This window comes from Ammospiza caudacuta, chromosome 25 (genome assembly GCF_027887145.1).
Source record: "Ammospiza caudacuta isolate bAmmCau1 chromosome 25, bAmmCau1.pri, whole genome shotgun sequence".
Classification (NCBI taxonomy): domain Eukaryota; kingdom Metazoa; phylum Chordata; class Aves; order Passeriformes; family Passerellidae; genus Ammospiza; species Ammospiza caudacuta.
The window spans coordinates 1,831,261-1,851,840 of NC_080617.1; the positions used below are offsets into that span (position 1 = coordinate 1,831,261).

At 49.1% G+C, this 20,580-nt stretch overlaps 1 protein-coding gene across 5 annotated transcripts in view; it reads right to left on the reverse strand.

Moving 5' to 3' along the window:
* LAPTM5 (lysosomal protein transmembrane 5) overlaps positions 1-18,683 on the reverse strand; it is a 33,022-nt gene extending 14,339 nt beyond the window's left edge. For 4 of the 5 annotated variants that reach the window (XM_058819781.1, XM_058819784.1, XM_058819783.1 and 1 more), the window contains exons 1-6: positions 18,520-18,683; positions 12,577-12,670; positions 4,805-4,881; positions 3,599-3,727; positions 1,043-1,168; positions 298-393 (exon numbers count right to left, since the gene is read on the reverse strand). In XM_058819781.1, the coding sequence (XP_058675764.1) occupies positions 298-393; positions 1,043-1,168; positions 3,599-3,727; positions 4,805-4,881; positions 12,577-12,670; positions 18,520-18,606 (609 nt within the window). In that variant the 5' untranslated portion in view covers positions 18,607-18,683. The remainder of the gene's footprint in view (positions 1-297; positions 394-1,042; positions 1,169-3,598; positions 3,728-4,804; positions 4,882-12,576; positions 12,671-18,519) is intronic. The other variant, XM_058819782.1, reaches the window with a different exon arrangement.
* Between the last annotated feature and the right edge of the window lie 1,897 nt (positions 18,684-20,580).

Consider the following 20,580-nt stretch of genomic DNA (forward strand, 5'->3'; position numbering starts at 1 on the left):
CCATGCTGTAAATGCCTTAAAGCCAATCATCTAAAATTACCCCTCGTGGGTCCCACTACAATGTGTCTTTCACAGTTCTGTTTCTCCAAAGTATCCAGCCTTATTTGCAAGGCCATCCTTTGAAACTTGCTCCTAGCTCCATTTCTCACTCAACAGTGTCTGCCCTATTCCATGGCATTTCTACGTCAGCATCTTTTATCTCAAAGTTTCCCATATCCAAGGAGAGCCCAACAGGGCAGATCTGGAAGAGAATAAAAGCTGAATTTCCTGGGGAAGCCTCACTTCAGAGCCTTTTACCTTGAGGGCGAGCACAGCCACGAAGGCGATGGTGAAGGTGATCATCACTTTGACATATTCCTCCGCTGGCAGCTTCTCCAGGGCTGGCAGAGAGCCCTGGGGGAAAAGAGAGAAGGTCTCAGCCCAAACCGCTCAGGTCTCAACCCAAAACATTCGTTCCCTCTGCCAGGGGCACCTACAGAGAGGGGTTCAAGGTTCAGGCAGAGCAAGGAATGAGGGATTTTCACTGGCAGCAGGATCACAGGGATATTGTTTTCCACCTGCTGTTTCCACTCCTTGGGCAAAGCCCTATTTAAATGAACTTTAAAAATTTTAATTTCCACTTTTGCCACCAGCCTGGGATTTCCCTGCTCTTTTGTCTGGAGGGAGAAACTTGGGACCATGATCCCAGAGCCTTAAATCAGTATCTCCATCCTTCCCTGGGAATGTGATGATTCCATCGGTTGATAACAACACTGAGGTGGGACTTATTAAATGTGACTGTTTAATAAAGATGAAATTTGAGGCATTTTCCATGCCAGCAGCTCCACAATTTGCGTCCATCAGATTCTTACAAGGAGAAACAAGGTGTATTTTTAAGGAACATGGGAGCTGTCAGTCAGGAGCAATGCTGGGAGAACACAGAAAATCCTCTTTGTTGTCAGACTGAGCAGTTCTGGATGCTCCAGAGGAGCTGCACAGCCATGCAATGAGAATTTATAGGAGTTCCAGGGTGGGAAATGAGCAGAGCTGGCTCCAGACCTACCCCACTCTCCACAGGCTTGAGGCTGAGGAAGGTTGGCACCTCCATGTAGGAGCTGCACAGGGTGAGGATGCTCAGGCAGAAATCCAGCAGCTGCAGCGCCAGCAGGGGAGTCCTGGAGTGGCCCTGCTGAGGAGACAGGAATTGGGTTACAATCACAGCGTTGGGTCACTTCTGCTCTGCAGATCATTCACACTTTACACAGAGCTGTGGCTGGTTCACAGGGAGTCTAAACCACTAAATTCCTGTAAATTTGGCCCAAACCTCCCCTTCTGCTGGCCCAGAGAGTGAGCAAACTGTTTGTGGGGCTTTATCAGAGCTGCACAGAAGCCTCTGGCCAGGGCAGTGACAATCTCAGTTTATCTCCAGTGATGCCTTGTGAAGGCTGACCTGGAACAGAGGCTGGACAGAGCTAAAGAATAAAGCAGGGATTCATTAAAAGTCCTCAATGGATCTACCTTGGGCAGCACAACCCAAAATGGCCACAAAAATGGATGAGCTCATGGGGTCTCTCACTTTTATAAGTTCTAATCCATTTGCATATTGGAGTTAATTGGAGTTAGCCCATTCAGTCCCATCCTGCTTGGTTTTCTCTCTCCAGCCCACGCTGTTTGTGCTCTTGGGCCTGAGATTTGGATCATTTGTCCTTGGTCCCCAGCTGGAGCAGGAATTGTTTTGTCTCCCTGCTCTGTGCACACAGCTCACCATCCCATAATGTGAAGCCCAGACCCACACACCAAAGCAGCACAGAACCTGAAAATATAAAATTTAAACACTGAGGCATCACCAGCAAACCCCTCCTGTCAGGGGCACATGCAGAGCCACCTCCCTCAAAGCCAGGAGGAAATCAACATTTCAAGACAGGGGATGATGAATATCCCAGCTGCCACTGGTTTCCTTCAGCCTCCAAGACTGCATCCTGTCTGGCCAGGAGAAACCATCTCACATCTGGATTCAGGATCCTGACGGTCTTTTCCAAACTAAAGGATTCTATGACAAAATTCCCAAGATAACGATCCTTTATTCCAACCTTCCTGGTTCCTGAAGGTCTTTTCCACCCTAAATAATTCCATGAAGAATTGCAGCCCAAGATAATTATCCTTTACTCCAACCTAAAGGATTCCATGCAGAACCCCAGCCCAAGGCAATGACCCTTCATTCCAACCTTCCAAGATCCTAAAGGTCTTTGCATCCTAAAGGATTCCATGAAGAGCCACAGCCCCAGGGTAACCATCCTTTACTCCAACCTTCCAGGACCCTAAATGTATTTTCCTTCCTAAAGGATTCTGTGACAAACCACTGCCCAAGGTAATGATCCTTCATTCTAACCTTCCAGGATCCTAAAGGTCTTTTTTACTCTAAATGATTCCATAAAGAATTGCAGCCCAAGATAATGATCCTTTATTCCAAACGAAATGATTTCCTGAAGAACCACAGCACAGGGTGGTGATCCTTCATTCCAACCTTCCAGAATCCTAAAGGTCTTTTCCATCCTAAAGGATTCCATGAAGATTTGCAGCCCAAGATAACGATCCTTTACTCTGACCTAAAGGGTTCCATGAAGAACCACAGCCCAAGATAATAATCCTTTATTCTAACCTTCCAGGACCCTAAACATATTTTCCAAACTAAAGGATTCCATGACAAACACAGCCTGGGGTAAAGATCCTTCAGTCCAACCTCAATGATTCCACGAAGAATGGAATCATTCCCCACAGCCCAAGGGAAGGATGCTCCATTCCATGCACTCCCCACCTCAGGAAAGCCAGGAGCCTCCAGGAGGTGAGGAATCTTTGCTTCTTTTCTGCCAAGGTCAGGGCTAAATCGTGAGATGGTATTTCTCATTTGGACTCAGATGTTTGTTAGTTCTTATCTCTGTCAGAGTTTCACAAACCCTGAGTTCGGCAGCACTTCACTCTGACACACTGAAAATGGAGCCCTGTCTCTCTCTCTCTATAAGGCCTTTGAAGGATACACTGTCCAATTAAGAAATTACACATAAATTATTTTTACCTTTAACCCAATAACCAACCACCTGTGATCTGCAATGGGGACTTTTTATCCAATTACACAAAACCACCCAAACTCATGGAGGAGAAGGAGAAGAAGGAGAAGGAGGAGAAGGAGAAGGAGAAGGAGAAGGAGAAGGAGAAGGAGAAGGAGAAGGAGAAGGAGAAGGAGAAGGAGAAGGAGAAGGAGAAGGAGAAGGAGAAGGAGAAGGAGAAGGAGAAGGAGAAGGAGAAGGAGAAGGAGAAGGAGAAGGAGCCTCCACCCCAAAGCCTCCATCTTGCTCTATATCTATTACTACATTCTAAAACCCCAAACTCTGAGTTTCCCTCCCTGTGATCTCACACACTTCTATCCAAACTCCACACCCACAATCCCAGTTCTGTCATTCCATTCTGGAAGCTTCTCCACGGCCTCAGTTCAGTGCAGTGTTCTCCTGGGGGTCAGTGCCTGGCAGCACAGAAAGTCTCAAATTCTCAGTGACCAGGGCTCCAACAAGGAGGAGGAGATGTCACCCACCCAGAGCCCCCAGGAGGAGGAGCTGTCACCCACCGTGTGGCCCAGGGAGGACACGGAGATGATCGCTGGCACCTGGATGTAGGAGCTGAACATGGTCAGGAGGCTCAGGAGGAAATCAATGACTTGCAGAGCCAGGAAGGGGATCAGGAACCGCTCCCTCATCTGAGGAGGAAAAGCAGTGCTGGTTATTTAATATAACCATTATATTTAATGGCTATTTTAATTCCAACTGGGAAACGAGACCAGCTGGCAATACCTGGAATGGAGCACCTTAGATGGTGCTCCAAGAATTAACACTTCCCTGGAATTTCTGATTTCAGTGACAAATGATCCAGAGAAAATCATCAAAGTTGATTTTTTTTCACCCCTTTCGAAAATTCCTGTGAATTCTCACTCTGTGGCATTGGCACTTCCCATCAGAGCTGTCATCCCACTGTCCCTGAAATTCACCTCTGCAGAGGGAGAACTGGGTTCACATTCCTGGCGTTTCCAGGTTTGGCCATTCCTCCTCCTACCCTGGGGAATGAGTCCCCGCTGCAGCAGGGCAGTGACAGCTCTCTCACAGGACCTGACTTGCAACAGGGCAAGGAAATGAGGCAAGAAAACCTTTCTAAATCATAAAATCTCCTTCATTTGACACCAAACATAGCCCTGATGGAAATGCTGCCCAGATTTGGTATATCTGGGTGTTCGAAGCTTTTCCCAGGAACCTGAAGATTCAAACCAGTCCCTCTCCCCCCCCTGCAACAGAGACATTTTTATCTGCCTTTTGTCCCTGTGTAATTCTGGGATTTTTATCTGCCTTTTGTCCCTGTGTGATTCTGTGATTCTGGGTTTTTACCTGCCTTTTTTCCTGTGTGATTCTGTGATTTTGGGATTTTTATCTGTCTTTTTTTCCCTGTGTGATTCTGGGAATTTTATCTTTTTTTCCCATATGATTCTGGGATTTTTATCTGCCTTTTTTCCTGTGTGATTCTGTGATTCTGAGTTTTCTATCTGCCTTTTATCCCTGTGTTATTTTGTGATTCTAGTATTTCTATCTACCTTTTCTTCCTATGTGATTCTGTGATTCTGGGATTTTTATCTGCATTTTTTCCCTGTGTGATTCTGTGATTCTGGGATTTTTATCTGCATTTTTCCCTGTGTGATTTTGTGATTCTGGGAGGTTTTCCTGCTTTTTTTGACCACAATTCCCGTGATCACCACCCAAACCCTGAGTATCATTTGTGAGGAACGTACCTTGAGCACCCCGAGCAGGAGGTGGAAGCTGATGACAAACAACATGAGGATCAGCAGGAAACTGGTGGTGATATCAGCTGAAAAGGATAAAAATGATAAAAGGAATCACCACATCATCAAAAGATGTCCCAACTCCATCACACCCCTAAGGGAGGGTTCAACCTGGCACAAAGAATTGTGTCTGTGCAGGAATTATTGCACACAGCTGGAATTAACTCTCTTTTCCCTTTTTACACCCATTTTTATCTCTCTTTGCAGTTCCTGTATCCAGGAACTGTGGGTTGTGAGCTTGGGGGAACCAAGGCCTGAAATGTTAAATACCCCAGGCTACAAAATGAAGAATTAAAAAAACCCAGAGGGCTTTTGGCTCATAGCTCTGAGCTGGAAATTATTTAGAGGTTGAAAGGCAGATAAAGGAACCAGCAGTGAAGGATCTCTCAGAGAAAAACAGAAATTTTCACCCCAGAGAGGGTTGGGGGGGATCTGTCCCCCAACTCTGCAGCTTTGGGATGCAAGGGACACCTCAAAAATGCCACGTGAGGGGGTTTAGGGTGATTTTTGGCAGCTGCTTTGGGTGTGAGGGTGATGTTTTGTATCCACAGAGTTCCTGCTCAACCTTTGCCTGGAAGCAGCTTTCCCTCCTGGAATCACAGCCTGCCCTGCTGCTGATTCACCTCTCCAGAGGCAAAACTCTGTTGCTTTTTAAAATCTGTCTCTGCACAACCTTTCCCAGAGGTTCCTCCAACTCCTTTCCTTTTGTTTCACCTTTCAGAGCAGCTGGAATGTGACAGGGATTCTACAGTTTAAATCAGCATTGGCCAGTTTGGGTTCTTCAGTTCCAAAGTGCTTCAAGAAGGGGTTTAATTCTGCTAGAAATGAGCCAAAGTTTTACTTCTTCTTTTTTTTTTTTTTTTTTCTTTAAAGCAGCTGATCCTTCCCATAAGTGCACAGGACTGATGGTTCTTGGGGGTCCCTTTCAGCTGAGGATTCCACACAGCCATGAATAAATCCAGTGCCAAACTCTGTTTTATCCATGATGCCCTCACTGTTTCCATAAAGAACTTTGGGAATTGTGCCTGTAGAATCCCTGCCACATTCCAGCTGCTCTGAAATCCTTAACTTCTCCATGTCACCATTTTTCCCCCAGGAAAATTCATCTCCATCTCCCCCAGTTCTGAGTGTTCACCTGGAGCTTTGGTGAGGGAAGATTTCAGTGCTTGGGCAGATCTCAAATCATCCTTTATTCCCTTTCTAGAAGTGGATAATCTTTATCTCAGTGAATATTTCTTAATTTAATATATTTCTTTTTGTTTGGTTGGTTGGTTTGGAAGCTTTTTTTTGGGGTTTTTTTTGGGTTTGGTTTTTTGTGGGTTTTTTTCTTTGTTTTGGTTTTGGGTTTGGTTTTTTTTTTTTTGTGTTTTTTGTTGTTTGTTTTGGTTGGGGTTTTTTTGGTGCCAAGAGGATAAAGTCCTTCCTAAAGACATCAAGGCAGAGAAACCTGTCCCTGTTTTTCAGGCAGGTGACCCCAACAATGATAACTTTATCAGAATTTGGACATTTGCTGTGTTTAGGGGAAAATGCAAAGATTCTCCCTATGGTAAAGTGACTAAAATCTACCCCCAGCTCGAGTAAGGACCAAAAATGTCACTGAAAAGATCTGGAATAATTCTAGGTTTGTTGAAAAATTTCCTGAGCCACATCTGGGCAGGTGGCATCAGTAGTGCCACCCCTCCCATCCTCCCTCTGCTGACAGAGTTCCTTTAAATGCAATTTAAATTCATTTCAATTGATACAAAAGAGATTTTCAATTCTACTGTCTCCTCTTTAAATCTCCTCCAGAAATGAGCTTTGCTGATGGGAAACTTTCAGTGAGCAAAGCCCTGCCCAGCACTTCCTCCCCCAGCATGAGGAGCCTGTTCCTTCCTCAGGCTTGGGGAAAAAACCCTCTGGGGAGGATGCAACCCCCCAGGAACAAAAAAAAAAAGCTGATTTGAGGGGGACTGGAGCCATCTGGAGGGGTGGGATACAGGAATGATCCGGATTATCCACCCACCCTGTGCCAGGAAAGGAGGGCTGCAATGGTGCAAAGCAAGGAAAAGGATTTTCCTCATTACCTGCTAAAACCCCAGTGAATTCAGAACGGCACTGGGTGGGACTGGGATCAATAGTTCAGTAAATATGAAGTGATTAAACACAAACCCCATTAAACTCAGCGCTGAGAGCTCTGAGAGCACAATATCCTGAGCAGGAAAGGGAAGCGTGGCCTTGATGTCATTTTCCAGAGCAGGTTATAAAGTCTGGATTCCATTAATTCAAGAACAATAAAAGTAATATGAAGTGATTAATTAATATAGATATACATTTATAAAAATATAAATTTATTAAAGTGATTTATTCCATGAATTCAGAACAATGCTGGGATGGGACTGGGATCAACAATCCAGTAAATATAAAATGATTAAACATAAAATCCATTAAAACACAACATTGAGACCTCTGAGATCACAATATGCCCAGGTAGGAAAGGAAATCATGGCTCTGATGGCTGCTCTTTGATGCTGCTCCTTCTCAGGCCTTGGGAATTGAGACCCAGAGGAGGAAGAAATCTCCTTAAACAATGAAGGGAGAACCCCAAACCCAGCAAACCCTGAGGAAGAGGGGGAAAGGGCTTTGTCCCCTGGAGAAAATCAGGAACACAAAGGGCAGCGTCCTCCAAAGGCAGCCACTGCTGCTTTCCTTCTGCTCCCACAGGTGTGGGAAAGAGAATTCCAATTGGAATTCCAAGGCAGAACAACAAGCCCAGCTTTGAGGAGCAGGGGAGTGGAACCAAGGCTGGGATGTGGTGCACAAAGAGCCAAAGATTAACAAGGAACGGCCTAAACCCCAAACAGATCTTAAAAAAGGAGCCAGACTCAGCCTTTGTGGGACCAAGCCTGAAGGAGCTAATCCCAATCTTATTAAAAGCCAGGCTCCCAATGCCTTTTCCATAAAGGAACCAATCCCATTAAAGCCCAATCTGCCAAAACCTTTTCCCTAAAGGAATCAATCCCATTAAAACCCAAACTCCCAAAGCTTTTGCCTAAAAGGGTCAATCCCAATCCCATTAAAACCCAAACTCCCAAAGCTTTTTCCCTAAAGGAGCCAATTCCAATCCCATTAAAGCCCAAATTCCCAAAAATCTATTCCCTAAAGGAGCCAATCCCATTAAAGCCCAATCTGCCAAAACCTTTTCCCTAAAGGAGTCAATCCCAATTCCATTAAAGCCCAAACTCCCAAAGCCTTTTTCCTAAAGGAGCCAATCCCAATCCCATTAAATCCCAATCTCCCAAGGTTTTTCCCTGGGTTTTGCCCAGCACCAGCACTCAGGAATTTGCCCAGAGAGGATTTCCCTCCTTATCCCAGGATTTTCTGGGGTCCAGCACAGCCACATTTTCCTGCCTCTCTCTCTCTCTCCATGGGCTCCTGCTCCAGCTCTCTGGCAGGATCCCTAATTAATTGGGAAGCGGCCATTGCCAGCTAATTGCCCAGCTGGATTTTCCAAGCAGATCAAACCCCTCCAAACAAAACCCCCACAAACACAAAGGGATGGAAAGAAAAGGAAAACCAAGAGAAAACAACTTTCCATGAGCTGGCTGCCTCCTGTTTGTTCCCAGGCAACAGAGTCATCCTCCCTGCTGGCAGCAGGGGTGGCTTGGTGCCATGGACAAAAACCCAAAAAATGCAATCAAAAAAAAAATCCCCAACCCCCTCCAAACAAACAACACAAAAACCCCCAAACAAACAAAAAGCCAAACAAAAAACACAAAGAAAAACCCCAAACAAACAGGAATCCAAACAAACAAACAAAAAAACCAACCAAACAAACAAAACCAAAAATCCCAAACAAACAAACAAAAATTGTAAACAAACAAAACCCCAAACAAAAAACAAAACAAAAAAATTCAAGCAAACAAAAACCCCAAGAAAAAACCCAAATACACAAACAAACATAACCCCCAAACAAACATAACCCCAAACCAACAAACAAAAAAAACAAAAAGAAAGAAAAGAATCCAAGCAAATAAAAACCCAAATGCACAAACAAACAAAAACCCCAAATAAACAAAAAACCAAACAAAAAAAAACAGAAAACCAACCAAAGAAACAGAACTCCCAAGCCCACAAACATAAAAAAATGAAAACACCAACCCAAACAAAAAACCAACCCAAAAACCTCCCATGAAACAGCAAAACAACAAAACCCTGAAAGAGGAAGGAAACCCTTGAGGTTACACTTGCATCAAGTTCTTCAATTCCCATCAAAAACTAGAAGTGGGAACATGTTTTACAGGAATGGATGGATGGATGGATGGATGGATGGATGGATGGATGGATGGATGGATGATGGATGGATGGATGATGGATGGATGGATGGATGGATGGATGGATGGATGGATGGATGGATGATGGATGGATGGGGGATGGATGGATGGATGATGGATGGGGGATGGATGGATGGATGGATGATGGATGGATGGATGGATGGATGGATGGATGGATGGATGGATGATGATGGATGGATGGATGGATGGATGGATGGATGGATGGATGGATGGGTGGATGATGGATGGGTGGATGATGGATGGATGGATGGATGGATGGATGATGGATGGATGGATGGATGATGGATGGATGGATGGATGGATGGATGGATGGATGGATGGATGGGGGATGGATGGATACGGCATGGATGGATGGATGGATGGATGGATGGATGGATGGATGATGATGGATGGATGGATGGATGGATGGATGGATGGATGGATGATGGATGGGTGGATGATGGATGGATGGATGGATGATGGATGGGTGGATGGATGGATGATGGATGGGTGGATGGATGGATGGATGGATGGATGGATGGATGGATGATGGATGGATGGATGGATGGATGGACGGATGGATGCATGGATGGATGGATGGATGGATGGATGGATGGATGGATGGATGGACGGATGGATGGATGCTCCTGGTTTCCTTGTGCTGTTCCCAGCCCTGCCTCTGGAGCCTGCTGGGTCATTCCTTGCTGGGTCATTTCTTGGGAAAGCTCTTCAGGAAGGGATTTCCACCCTGCACGGGGGGCTGAGCTGAGCAGAGCAGCCTCCAACCCATCCACAGGAATATTTGGGATTATTGCTCCATGGGAAACCTGGGAACCACTGCACTGCCCCTTGCTCGGGTTCCTATCAGCAGGACTCACCCAAATTCTCATTTTTTGCTCACTGCTGATGCCATTCCCCTTGGAACCAGGTGATTTATGTCCCTTCCAATCCAGACACTCCATGATTCTCTTGAACCAAACCTTTGAGTGCTGATGTCAAACAGCCCTGGGGGATCCCAGGGTGCATTTTTCCTTGGAAAAACCTGAAGCCAGCTTTTATAACTTCACCAGGCAGTGCCTATTCCTGGTGTGGCACTTTTCCCTATTTCTGACTCCTGTCCTGTGGACAGGAAGGTTTGGAATGTGCAGGGATCTGTATACTCATCCTCCTTTTCCTCCATGTACAAAGAATTTTGAGCCCAGGAACAGCCTCTGGAAAAACAGGGAACAGCAATTCCTGGCTGCCAGGGTTTGTGTTTTCTCTCCGTGGGCATGGACAGGGCAGGGAGGGGGCCTGGGTTCCTGCTTTTTCTCCCAGGGTTCTCTCAGCTTGTGGTTTTTCATAGAAAATGACTCAAGAAAGGAAAACTCCCCTGCACTTGTTTCCAGACAGCTCTGGCAGAACATCCTGGTTGGGCAATATTTGAGGGCTTTGGTTTTTTAGAAGGCACCTCATGAGGCAGCTCTGGGTCTTTGCGAGGAGCTGAGCTGGATCCTTCTGGAGGAATTCAATCCTTCAGGAATTGTGAGCTAGGGGACAGCTTGGCTGCCTCTTCCAGCCACCAATGCTCGGGAAAAATACACCAGGGGCTGGGAAAATCTGGGAACGGAGGTCACAGCGGGAGGGCGGGGTGGTGGGGCTGTCCAGTTGAGAGGCAGGAGATCCATGGGAATGGCTCCGTGAGATTGGTTCAATGGCAATGGCTCCATGGCAATGGCTCCATGGCAATGGCTCCATGGCAATTGTTTGATGGGAATGGCTCCATGTAAATGGCTCCATGAGATAGTTCCATGTGAGTGGCTCCATGGCAATGTTTCCATGGGATTGGTTCCATGACAATGGTTCCATGGGAATGGTTCAATGGCAATGGCCCCATGGCAATGGCTCCCATGGGAATGCCTCCAAGGGAATGGTTCCTTGGGAATGGCTCCGTGAGATTGGTTCAATGGCAATGGCTCCATGGCAATGGCTCCATGGCAATGGCTCCATGGCAATTGTTTGATGGGAATGGCTCCATGCAAATGCCTCCATGAGATAGTTCCATGTGAGTGGCTCCATGGCAATGGTTCCATGGGATTGGTTCCATGACAATGGTTCCATGGGAATGGTTCAATGGCAATGGCTCCATGGCAATGGCCCCATGGCAATGGCTCCCATGGGAATGCCTCCAAGGGAATGGTTCCATGGGAATGGCTCCATGGCAATGGCTCCCATGGCAATGGCTCCATGGCAATGACTCCATGGCAATGATCCCATGGGAATGCCTCCATGGCAATGGCTCCATGGCAATGGCTCCATAGCAATGGTTCCACGGGAATGGCTCCATGGCAATGGCTCCATGGCAACAGTTCCATGGCAATGGTTCTATGGGAGTGGCTCCAAGGGAATGGCTCCATGGCAACGGTTCCATGGCAATGGCTCCATGGCAACGGTTCCATGGCAATGGCTCCATGGCAATGGCTCCAAGGGAATGGCTCCATAGCAATGGCTCCATTGCAACGGTTCCATGGCAACGGTTCCATGGCAATGGCTCCATGGCAATGGTTCCACGGGAATGGCTCCATGGCAATGGTTCTATGGCAATGGCTCCATGGGAATGGCTCCATGGCAATGGCTCCATGGGAATGGCTCCATGGCAATGGCTCCCATGGGAATGGCTCCAAGGGAATGGCTCCAGGGCAATGGCTCCATGACAATGGCTCCATGGCAATGGCTCCATGGCAATGGCTCCATGGCAATGGTTCCATGGCAATGGCTCCATGGCAATGGCTCCATGGGAATGGCTCCATGGCAATGGTTCCATGGCAATGGCTCCATGGCAATGGCTCCATGGCAATGGTTCTACAGGAACAGTTCCATGGGAATGGCTCAATGCTAATGGCTCCATGGCAATGGTTCCATGGGAATGGCTCTATGGAATGGCTCCATGCCATGGAGGGGTTTTGGTGTGTTGGTGGCAGTGTCCCACAGCCCACACATCCATGGGATCAGTGTGGGGTGGGATTTGTCCCCTCTGTCCATTGAGGAGTTCTGGGACACTTCAGTGTTTCCCTGGAAATGTCCAGAATGTGAAGGAAGTCAGGAGTGTGTGTGAGGCTGGAATGACGCACAGCTGGGGGAAAGGGAGAGGAAGGCAAATCAGGATTGCCAGGGGAATCCACAGGACATTCCAGAGGGAGCTGAAGGACTCTGCGGGTGCTACAGAGTTTGGGCTGATCCTCTGAAATAAAAACTGCTCTGGGCTCCACGTTGATCTCCAACACAGCCCTGGCCTAAAGCAAATCCCAAACAGAGTCTAAATTCCTTCCTGAGCTTTTGACCCAGAATTCCAAACTCTGATGGAAAAGGCAGAGGGAGCACTGCAGGACTGAGGGATCCCTCCCTGCCCCACAGCTGCTTCTCAGGACCCACCAATTCTGTAGTAATCCTTCTCCAGGTCTTTGCAGAAGCCCTTCCCGTTGGCCACCTCCAGGGAATACTCGATCAGCAGCAGGATGCTCATGACCTGGAGAACAAAGCAAAAAACAAAATTCAGGGGCCTTGGCCCAAATTCCCAGCAGTGAATTTATTTCCATGGGATGCTGGATGGATGAGTCTCCAAGTGAGCCAAACACAAAGGGTTTAAATCCCAGGAAATTCTGAGACAAGTTATCAGTTTGTCATTATTTTGGATTTAGCTGCCAGCAGAAGGAAGATGGAGAAATAACAGAGGTAGTGAGTTTTGTTTCAATGGTTTTTATCCTGGTTTTATGTTTTGAAATTGCCTTTTGCTCCAGAGTTGAGGAAAATGCAATACCAGTATTCCAAAGTGTAAAAAGAAACACAAAAGAGATGAAAGATCTCCCTGTAAGTGCAGCTGTGCCACTCCACTGACAAAATCATCACTTTCCTTCTTTTATTATTTGAGGAAAATCTCCAAATGTTCTTTTTTCACATTGAACTGGAATGATTTTCCCCAAGTTTTCCAAGCGGACCATCAAACCCCAGCCTCATTCTGTGTGGAGTTTAATGAGCTGGGAGATGGAGGAAGGTCCAGAGCTGTGGGCTCAGTCCTGGCCCTCAACTTCTGCACTCAGCCAGGGATGTCTGAGCCCAGCTTAGGAGATCTCCATGGAATCAGGGAATCCCAGAAAGGATGGAACTGGCTGGGTCATTCCCTGCTGGATCATTTCCTGGGAAAGCTTTGCAGGAAGGGCTCTGCACCCTGCACTGGGACTGAGCTGAGCAGAGCAGCCTCCAACCCATCCATGGGAATATTTGGGAATATTGCTCCATGGGAAACCTGGGAACCATTGCCCACATTGGAAGGGATTTGCCCTTGGGTTGGAAGGGATTGGGAAGCTCATCCCATCCCATCTCTGCCATGGGCAGGGACATCTCCCACTGTCCCAGGCTGCTCCTGGCCTGTCCAACCTGGCCTTGGGCACTGCCAGGGATGCAGGGGCAGCTAAAGCTGCTCTGTCCATCCTCTGTCTGTCCCTGTCTGTCTGTCCCTGTCTGTTTGTCCCTGTGTGCAGAGGTCAGAGCCACCCCAGGCTCTGCTCCAGGCCCAGCCATGGCCCCAGAGCCACAGGCAGGGCCTGAGCCCAGGAACTGCCCTGGGCAGTGCCAGCCCTGAGCAGAGCCCAGAGAGGGGCTGGAGTCTCCTCCCTGGGACATTCCAGAGGCACAGGGACACTCTGCTGTGCCCTGAGCTCTGGGATGGCCCTGCTGGAGCAGGGAGTGCCACCAGTGACCCTGGGGTCCCTCCAGCTGCCCCTCTCCATGAGCCCGAGCCCTCTGCCCCTCAGTGATGCAGGAGCCAGGCCCTATCTGCCACCCACATCAGCACCAGCTCGGGCAGAGATGAAACAATTTTTCCACCAGAGCTGCACCAACCTTTCGCTTCAACCACAGCCTGAGCAGTGCCGTGGGTGAGGAGGAAGTGGCACCGCTGTGGTCTGAGCTTGTGTTTGCAAACTGGGGCTGCTGGAGCAGCTCAGAGCCGACTGCTGCACGGGTTGGGCTGGGCAGAGCATGGGGCTGGCATTTCAGAGGGATCCAGACACACTTTGGGCAGCTGGATGCAAAAGCCTGGGGAGCTGAGCTTGCAAAGGAGCTATGGGGGAAGGCTCTGCCTTGCCCAGAAAGGGGAAGGGAGGCTGGGAGGTCACAGGAGCTGAGCACAGCCCCTCCCTCTGCCTCTGTGTCAGCTGCAGAAGACCTAGAAATAATTTCAAACCGAATTCATCAACTTTCTGAGCCCCCAGCTGCAGCTCCCAGAGCTGTGAGGGGACTGGGAGCCCCCTGTCCACCCTGTCCCTCCCAATTTAAAATCCTGTCCAGAGTCTGAGTGAGAAGGAAGGATGTGTCAGGCTTTCCCTGGGCCTGTCTGATACCAGCTGGTTCAAGAGTCACTCTGCTGTCTTCCCTTTTTTCCAATTAAGTAAATGAACTTTGCAATTTGCTCATGAGCTGGCAGGAAAAGGAGGAATATCCAGATCTCATTACACGAGGACACGACAAAGTTAACACGAGTTCAGCCTAATGGAACAGCATTTCAGCTCCCAGGGCAGCTCTGAACCCTGTCAAGGATGAAATTGCATCGATCCAAAGTGTCTTTGCAGCTGCTGGTGCCCCTTGGGAGGAGAGGGATCTCTTAATGAAGACACATGGAGATCACACCTGACTGCAAGGTGGCTGAGAGGTTTTGTGTTCAGGCTCCCAAACACATTCTGCTCCTTTTATTTCTGCTGTTGGTCCAACCCCTCAATTGCCAGCTTGGGAAATACGGGCAGAAATTGCTTTTTCAGGTTCAACTTAAAAGAGGCCTGAGCAAAATGGATGAGCTGGGCCTTAAATATCAGTTTTGCTCTGAAGGAGGAGTGGCTGAGAGCAGGACAGCAAACCCCAAATTCCCCCATCCCATCCAGCAGATCTGGAGGCTGAAGTTGAGGAACCCTCTCTGATGTGTGCTAGAGAAAAACGAGGCCCTGGTTTCCTTTCTGGGGGAAGTGAGCCACACAGCCCAGACCAAGGCAGGCACACAAGATAAGGACATGGCAGGAAACCCCAGCCCAGCCTGAGAGATTCAGGAGAATTTTAAGGCAAGAGTGGGTTTAAAATTTTCCATTTTGTGTAGAAAGAAAGAAGCACTGAGCTGCGAGCAGGCAGAGCCCTCCAGGTCTTTCTCCTGGCATGGAGAGCCAGGCTGGCACAGGACACCTCTCCAGCAGCTGGGATGTGGAGCCTTCCTTATTCCTGTAGGGAATGCGCATCCAGGGGGTGAACCCTCTGCAGAGGGGCCTTTTGGGGAAAGGCAGAGAAAGATGGATGTGGTGCCTGCCCTGCTCTCCTTGCTCAGCTGCTCCCACTGCAGATCCACTGCTCAGCTTCAGCACAAACCAAAAACTTCTCATTTCACACAGAAAAACACCTCAGTTTCCTTTCCCTTTGCAATGCCACAGCAGGACAAATGCAGGTTTAAAATGGAGGATTTCACTTCCAGGTACTCCATTCCCAGGCCCTCTCCAGCCCTTCCTCCCTGATCTCCTCAAGCTGGAACAACTTTTGTTGCTGCCTGTCTGTAAAAGGAGCTTCACATTTCTTGGTGGAAGAAATTTGAACCCCCAGGAAATGAACAGCTGGAGCTGGGCCAGGGCAGCTCAGGCTGGAGATCAGGGCAAGGCTCTTCCCCCAGAGGGTGCTGGCACTACCCAGGCTGCCCAGGCAATGGGCACGGCCCCGAGGCTGCCAGAGCTCCAGGGATGCCCAGGCTGGGGTTGTTGGGTCCAGGAGCTGGATCAATGATCCCTGTGGATATTCCAGCCCAGGATGCCCAGGTGGGGTTGTTGGGGGGCTGAACAGGGACAGGAGCTGGACTGGATGATCCCTGTGGGTTCCTTCCAGCTCGGGACATTCTGGGATTCCATGATATGCTGAAATAATGTAGAACTGAGATAAATCCAGTCATTAAATTGCGGGAGATAAATAAGGGAATCTTGAAGGCAGAGTCTGACACACAGAGCCCCCATTCCCTGGGGACAATCCTGCTGCAGCTGCAGTGGGGTTCAACTGCTCTTTGAGGTCACTTGGTGCCAGGTTTTTTTCTGAAATATTTGCAGCTTGACTGATCTCCAGGTGATTTATCTTCGTGCACATGGCCCTGGTGCGAGGTTGCTCCTCTGCTGCTTCACAGGAGGGGTTTTTGCCAGGGGAGCTTGAAGCTGTGGGGAACAGGAGCCCCTCGGGCCAGGGCCAGGGCCAGAGACAGGGACAGGGACAGAGACAGGGACAGAGACAGGGACAGGAATAGGGACAAAGAAAGGGACAGGGACAGGGATACGGACAGGGAAAAGGACAGGGACAGGGATACGGACAGGGAAAAGGACAGGGACAGGGTGCTCTGGGTCCTGGGAGCTTCTGGGGACACCAGCACAAAGAGCACTACCCAAAAACGCTGCCCTGTCACAGCTTCTCCTTTTCTCCCTTGAATTTCTGAGTGGTTCTTGTGGCAGCCGCGGGTGAAGTGAGGAGAGCTTGGAGTTCTCATTTTCTTTCCTTTCACATTTCATCTCCTCCTGCTGCCTCCTTGGTTGAGCTGCTCCAGGAGAAGCAGCTCGGGCTCTGTGGGACACCTGGGTCAGTCCAGCCTGGTGAGAGCTCAGTGAATCCCTCTGAGCTCACCTGAGTCACATCCAGAGGTGATGACAGGGCCTGGGAGGGTTCCAGAGCTGAATTTCTGCTCTGTGAGTTACAGAGCTGCCAAAAGTGGGGCTGGAGTGCAGCTGAGGCCAGACACGGTGCTGATGCTGCTTCCCAAGGCTCCTCTGGCTCCAATCAAGGAGCAGCAGGAAGGGAATTCTGTTCCTGCACTAGAGCAGGTTTCCAGCCCTGACCTCAAATCTCTCTGTCAAGCACCTCGAGGCTTGAGGAGCAGGACAAACTCCCCAGTGCTGTCTTTGAAAGTCACCTGCAGGTCACCTCCCCACACCACAGAGCTTTGCTGATCATACACCCCCATCCTCTCCTCACTCCCCTCCTCCCTCCCTGTCTGCTCCAGAACACCCAGGATTTATTCCAGTTGTCTCTGCAGAGATCAGCAGCGAGGCAGAGCTGATTTACGGGAGGAGAAGACCTTGCCACAGAGCCTGAGAGCTCTTTGGTGGCACTGCTGTCACCCAGCATGGCTGGGATTCATCCCTGGCACCTGCAGCAGGAATTTATCCTGACCCAAAGCCCCAGCACTGCTGGAGCAAATCAGCCAAGGTAGAAATCCCCTTTTCCCTTTCCCTCTCCCGGCCCAGCTGCACCATCAGAAAGGGAGAGAAGAGGGCAGGGGGAGAAATGATGGGTATTGTGTGACAGCTCTTAAAGCAAGACAAGATCTATCCAAAAATGACCCTGTTTTCCAAGGGCCAGAGGGATGGCACAGCTCCTGCTGCTCCAGGGAAGAGGGGGGACCTTGGAATGTCTTTCCTGTGCCACAGCTGCCATTCCCATGGGATTCCTGCATGCTGCAGCTCTCCCCAGAGCCCCTCTGCTGGGCAAGGAGTGCTGAGAGCCCCATTATCACCTCAAGGGCCCAAAACCCTGACTGTGCACAGCCAGAGCTGTGGGGGGATCACGGAATGTCCTTCCTGTGCCACAGCTGCTGGTCCCACAGGATTCCTGCAGGCTGCAGGTCCCCAGATCCCCCTCTGTTGTCCCAGGAACCTGTGACAGCCCCATTACCACCCCAGGGGCTCCCAAACCATGACTGTGCACAACCAGGGCAGCACAGGGATTATTTTAATAACCCAGCCATGCAAGAAACCACATCCTCAGGACGGTTGAAAACACCTAAAACTCCTCAGTGCCACCAGGAGCGTGGGAGAGAGGGGCCTCCAGGCTGTCCTGCTCTGCCATCCCTGCCCTGAACAGCTTCTAGACACGGCCATGATCCCAGTGGAAACCAAAAGAGGCCCAGAGGAGGCAGCTCTGCCCATCACCCTCTGCTTATCCAGCTCCCAAATCCCTCCAGCGCCCCATTCCCACATTCCCACTGCCAGTGCTGCCCATTCCCACCCAGCAGGCTCTGGGTACACTCAGGTAGGAGCTCCTGCACTGAGCAGAAAAACAGGAAGCAGAGCGAGTTTCCCTGAGCTCCAATTGGCAGAGTCAGGAAAAAAATTCTTCAAAACTCCTCCCAGTGCAGCGAATTCTGCTTCTCCCTGTCCCCCACCACCTTTTGTTCATCCCTCTTAACTCATTGGGTTTTCCTCTTGGGAACAGAGAACATTCCAGTGTCAGGAGCCCTGTGAACCACAACAAGGCACCTCCTGGAGAGGTTCCGCCTCTGTTTTCCTGCCTCCCTGTCCCCCATGCAGGACTCACCATGTGGAAGATCCCCAGGGCCACTGTTGCTGTCTTGATGTTGAAGCAGCAGCATTTGGGGGGCTCAGGGGGGGTTTGGGGGCTCATTTTCAGATCCCTATGGGTGCTCCTGAGATAATGAGGTCGGATTTGCAGCTGCCCCACGGAACACGAAGTGAGAGCAGCTCGGCTTCCTTCCTGCTCTCTGAATGTGTGAAGTCATCTACAAAGTCACATGAGGGTTTCTCAATCACAAAGAAAGCAAAACTGGGGGGCTTTTTCAGCACATCCAGCTGGGAAATCGGAGCCCCAGTGCTGTGTCCAGCACGGGGTGTCTGGAGAGAACCATCAGGAGCAGGATGGGGCTTTGTCCTACAAAAATCCTCAGGAATAAAACAGGGGCCAGGAATTTCACCTCAAACTCACCCTGCTGTTTTTGCAGTGAAGCATCCAAGTTCCTCCCTTTGAGCTGGCGTTCCCTGCCAGCAAAGGCTCCGTTCTCTGGAGCTGCTGCTGGAGCAGCCCTGGGCTCTGTGAGGAGGAGGAGGAGGATGGCAGAGGGTGTTGGTGCCTTTTTGGGCTACCTAAAAACACAGGCCAGACAAAACTAAGGGAATGAAAAGCAGTTATATTTATTGAAGAACCTTCAGGTACCTTTTGGGCAGACAAAGGCCCCCAGAGGCTTTGCAAGGAGAAGGAGGATGGCAGAGGGTGTTGGTGCTTCTTTGGGGCTACCTAAAAACACAGGCCAGACAAAATTAAGGGAATAAAAAGCAGTTCTATTTATTGAAGGGCCTTCAGGTACATTTAGGGCAGACAAAGCTCCCCAGAGGCTACACCCAAAAATGGACCAGGGGTCACTGGTTTTCACACTTTAATAAATTTGGTCCATTTGCATATTGGGGGTTACTGTTCCAATTACTTCAGCTAATGAAGTCATTGACCCCAACTATGCTGCCCCCAACTCACTTTTGTTTCCATCTCTCACTGAGGCAGTGAGGTGTCCTTGATTGCCAGGCCTGGAGAGGAATTGTTGTGTCTGCCCAAAATGGGGAAGCAGCAGCTCACACTGTACATGGAGCTTAGAGTTACACACTAAGGAACTGCAGGATTACAAATGTACGAAAAATATAAAAGCTAAAATCCTAAGGCATCAGTGTTGGCTGGGGAATCTGCAGCTCTGGTCCCAGCTCCTGGGGATGTGATTTGTGTCCTCATCTCCTGGAAATGAAACCAGCAGGATCTGAGCGTGGTGGCTTTGTCACTGTGCAGGACATCGGGGTGTCCCCCTGCCTGAACTAACCAAAATGTGCGCTTTGACAGAGATTTTTTACTGTTCTCATTAAAACCCCCATTTTTAAGTCTCTTTTCCTCTTCCCCCACCCCATGGGACAGAAATTCCCTCTTTAGACTCCACTGTGGAGTGGATTGCTCAGAGTTTTGGGCTTTCTGACAAAGGTTTGATGTGTCCCAGCAGGGGACAGCTCTCCAGGAGGGAAATGCAGGTAAATAAATGAGAATTGGGCTCACATGAGCTCTTGTGGGTGTCAGATCCCAAAAACGCTCCCTGGATTTGCTGTTTGATGCCTCCAGGAGCATTCCCAGCACAGCATCCCTGCAGTGATGCAGCAGAGGGGCTTCTTGGTGTTTTTTACGGAATTAAATGCAGAGACTCCACCTGGGTGCTTCACAAATACAAATCCAGCTGCAAATGCTCCTTGATGAATCCTTGGTGGAGCAGGAGGGTGAAATCTCTTCACCAGCAGGGAAAGTACAAAGCTGCAGGTGCAGACTGAGGGCACCACATCCACCAGCACCCCTGCAGCTGCATCCACCCGTGCAAAATAGGCTTAAAAATCAGGTTTATTTTTATAAATAGATAATTTTGAGCATCTTTCCTTTACAAACCAGATGCAAACACGGGCTTGGTTTTGCCTTTCCCACATGAAAAGTGTTTTCTTTAGGGGCTGTCTCCACCCCTGATAAATAGAGCTAAAAATAAGGTTTTTTTTTTTTTTTTAATAGATAATTTTGAGCATCTTTCCTTTACAACAGGCTTGGCTTTGCCTTCCCCACATGAAA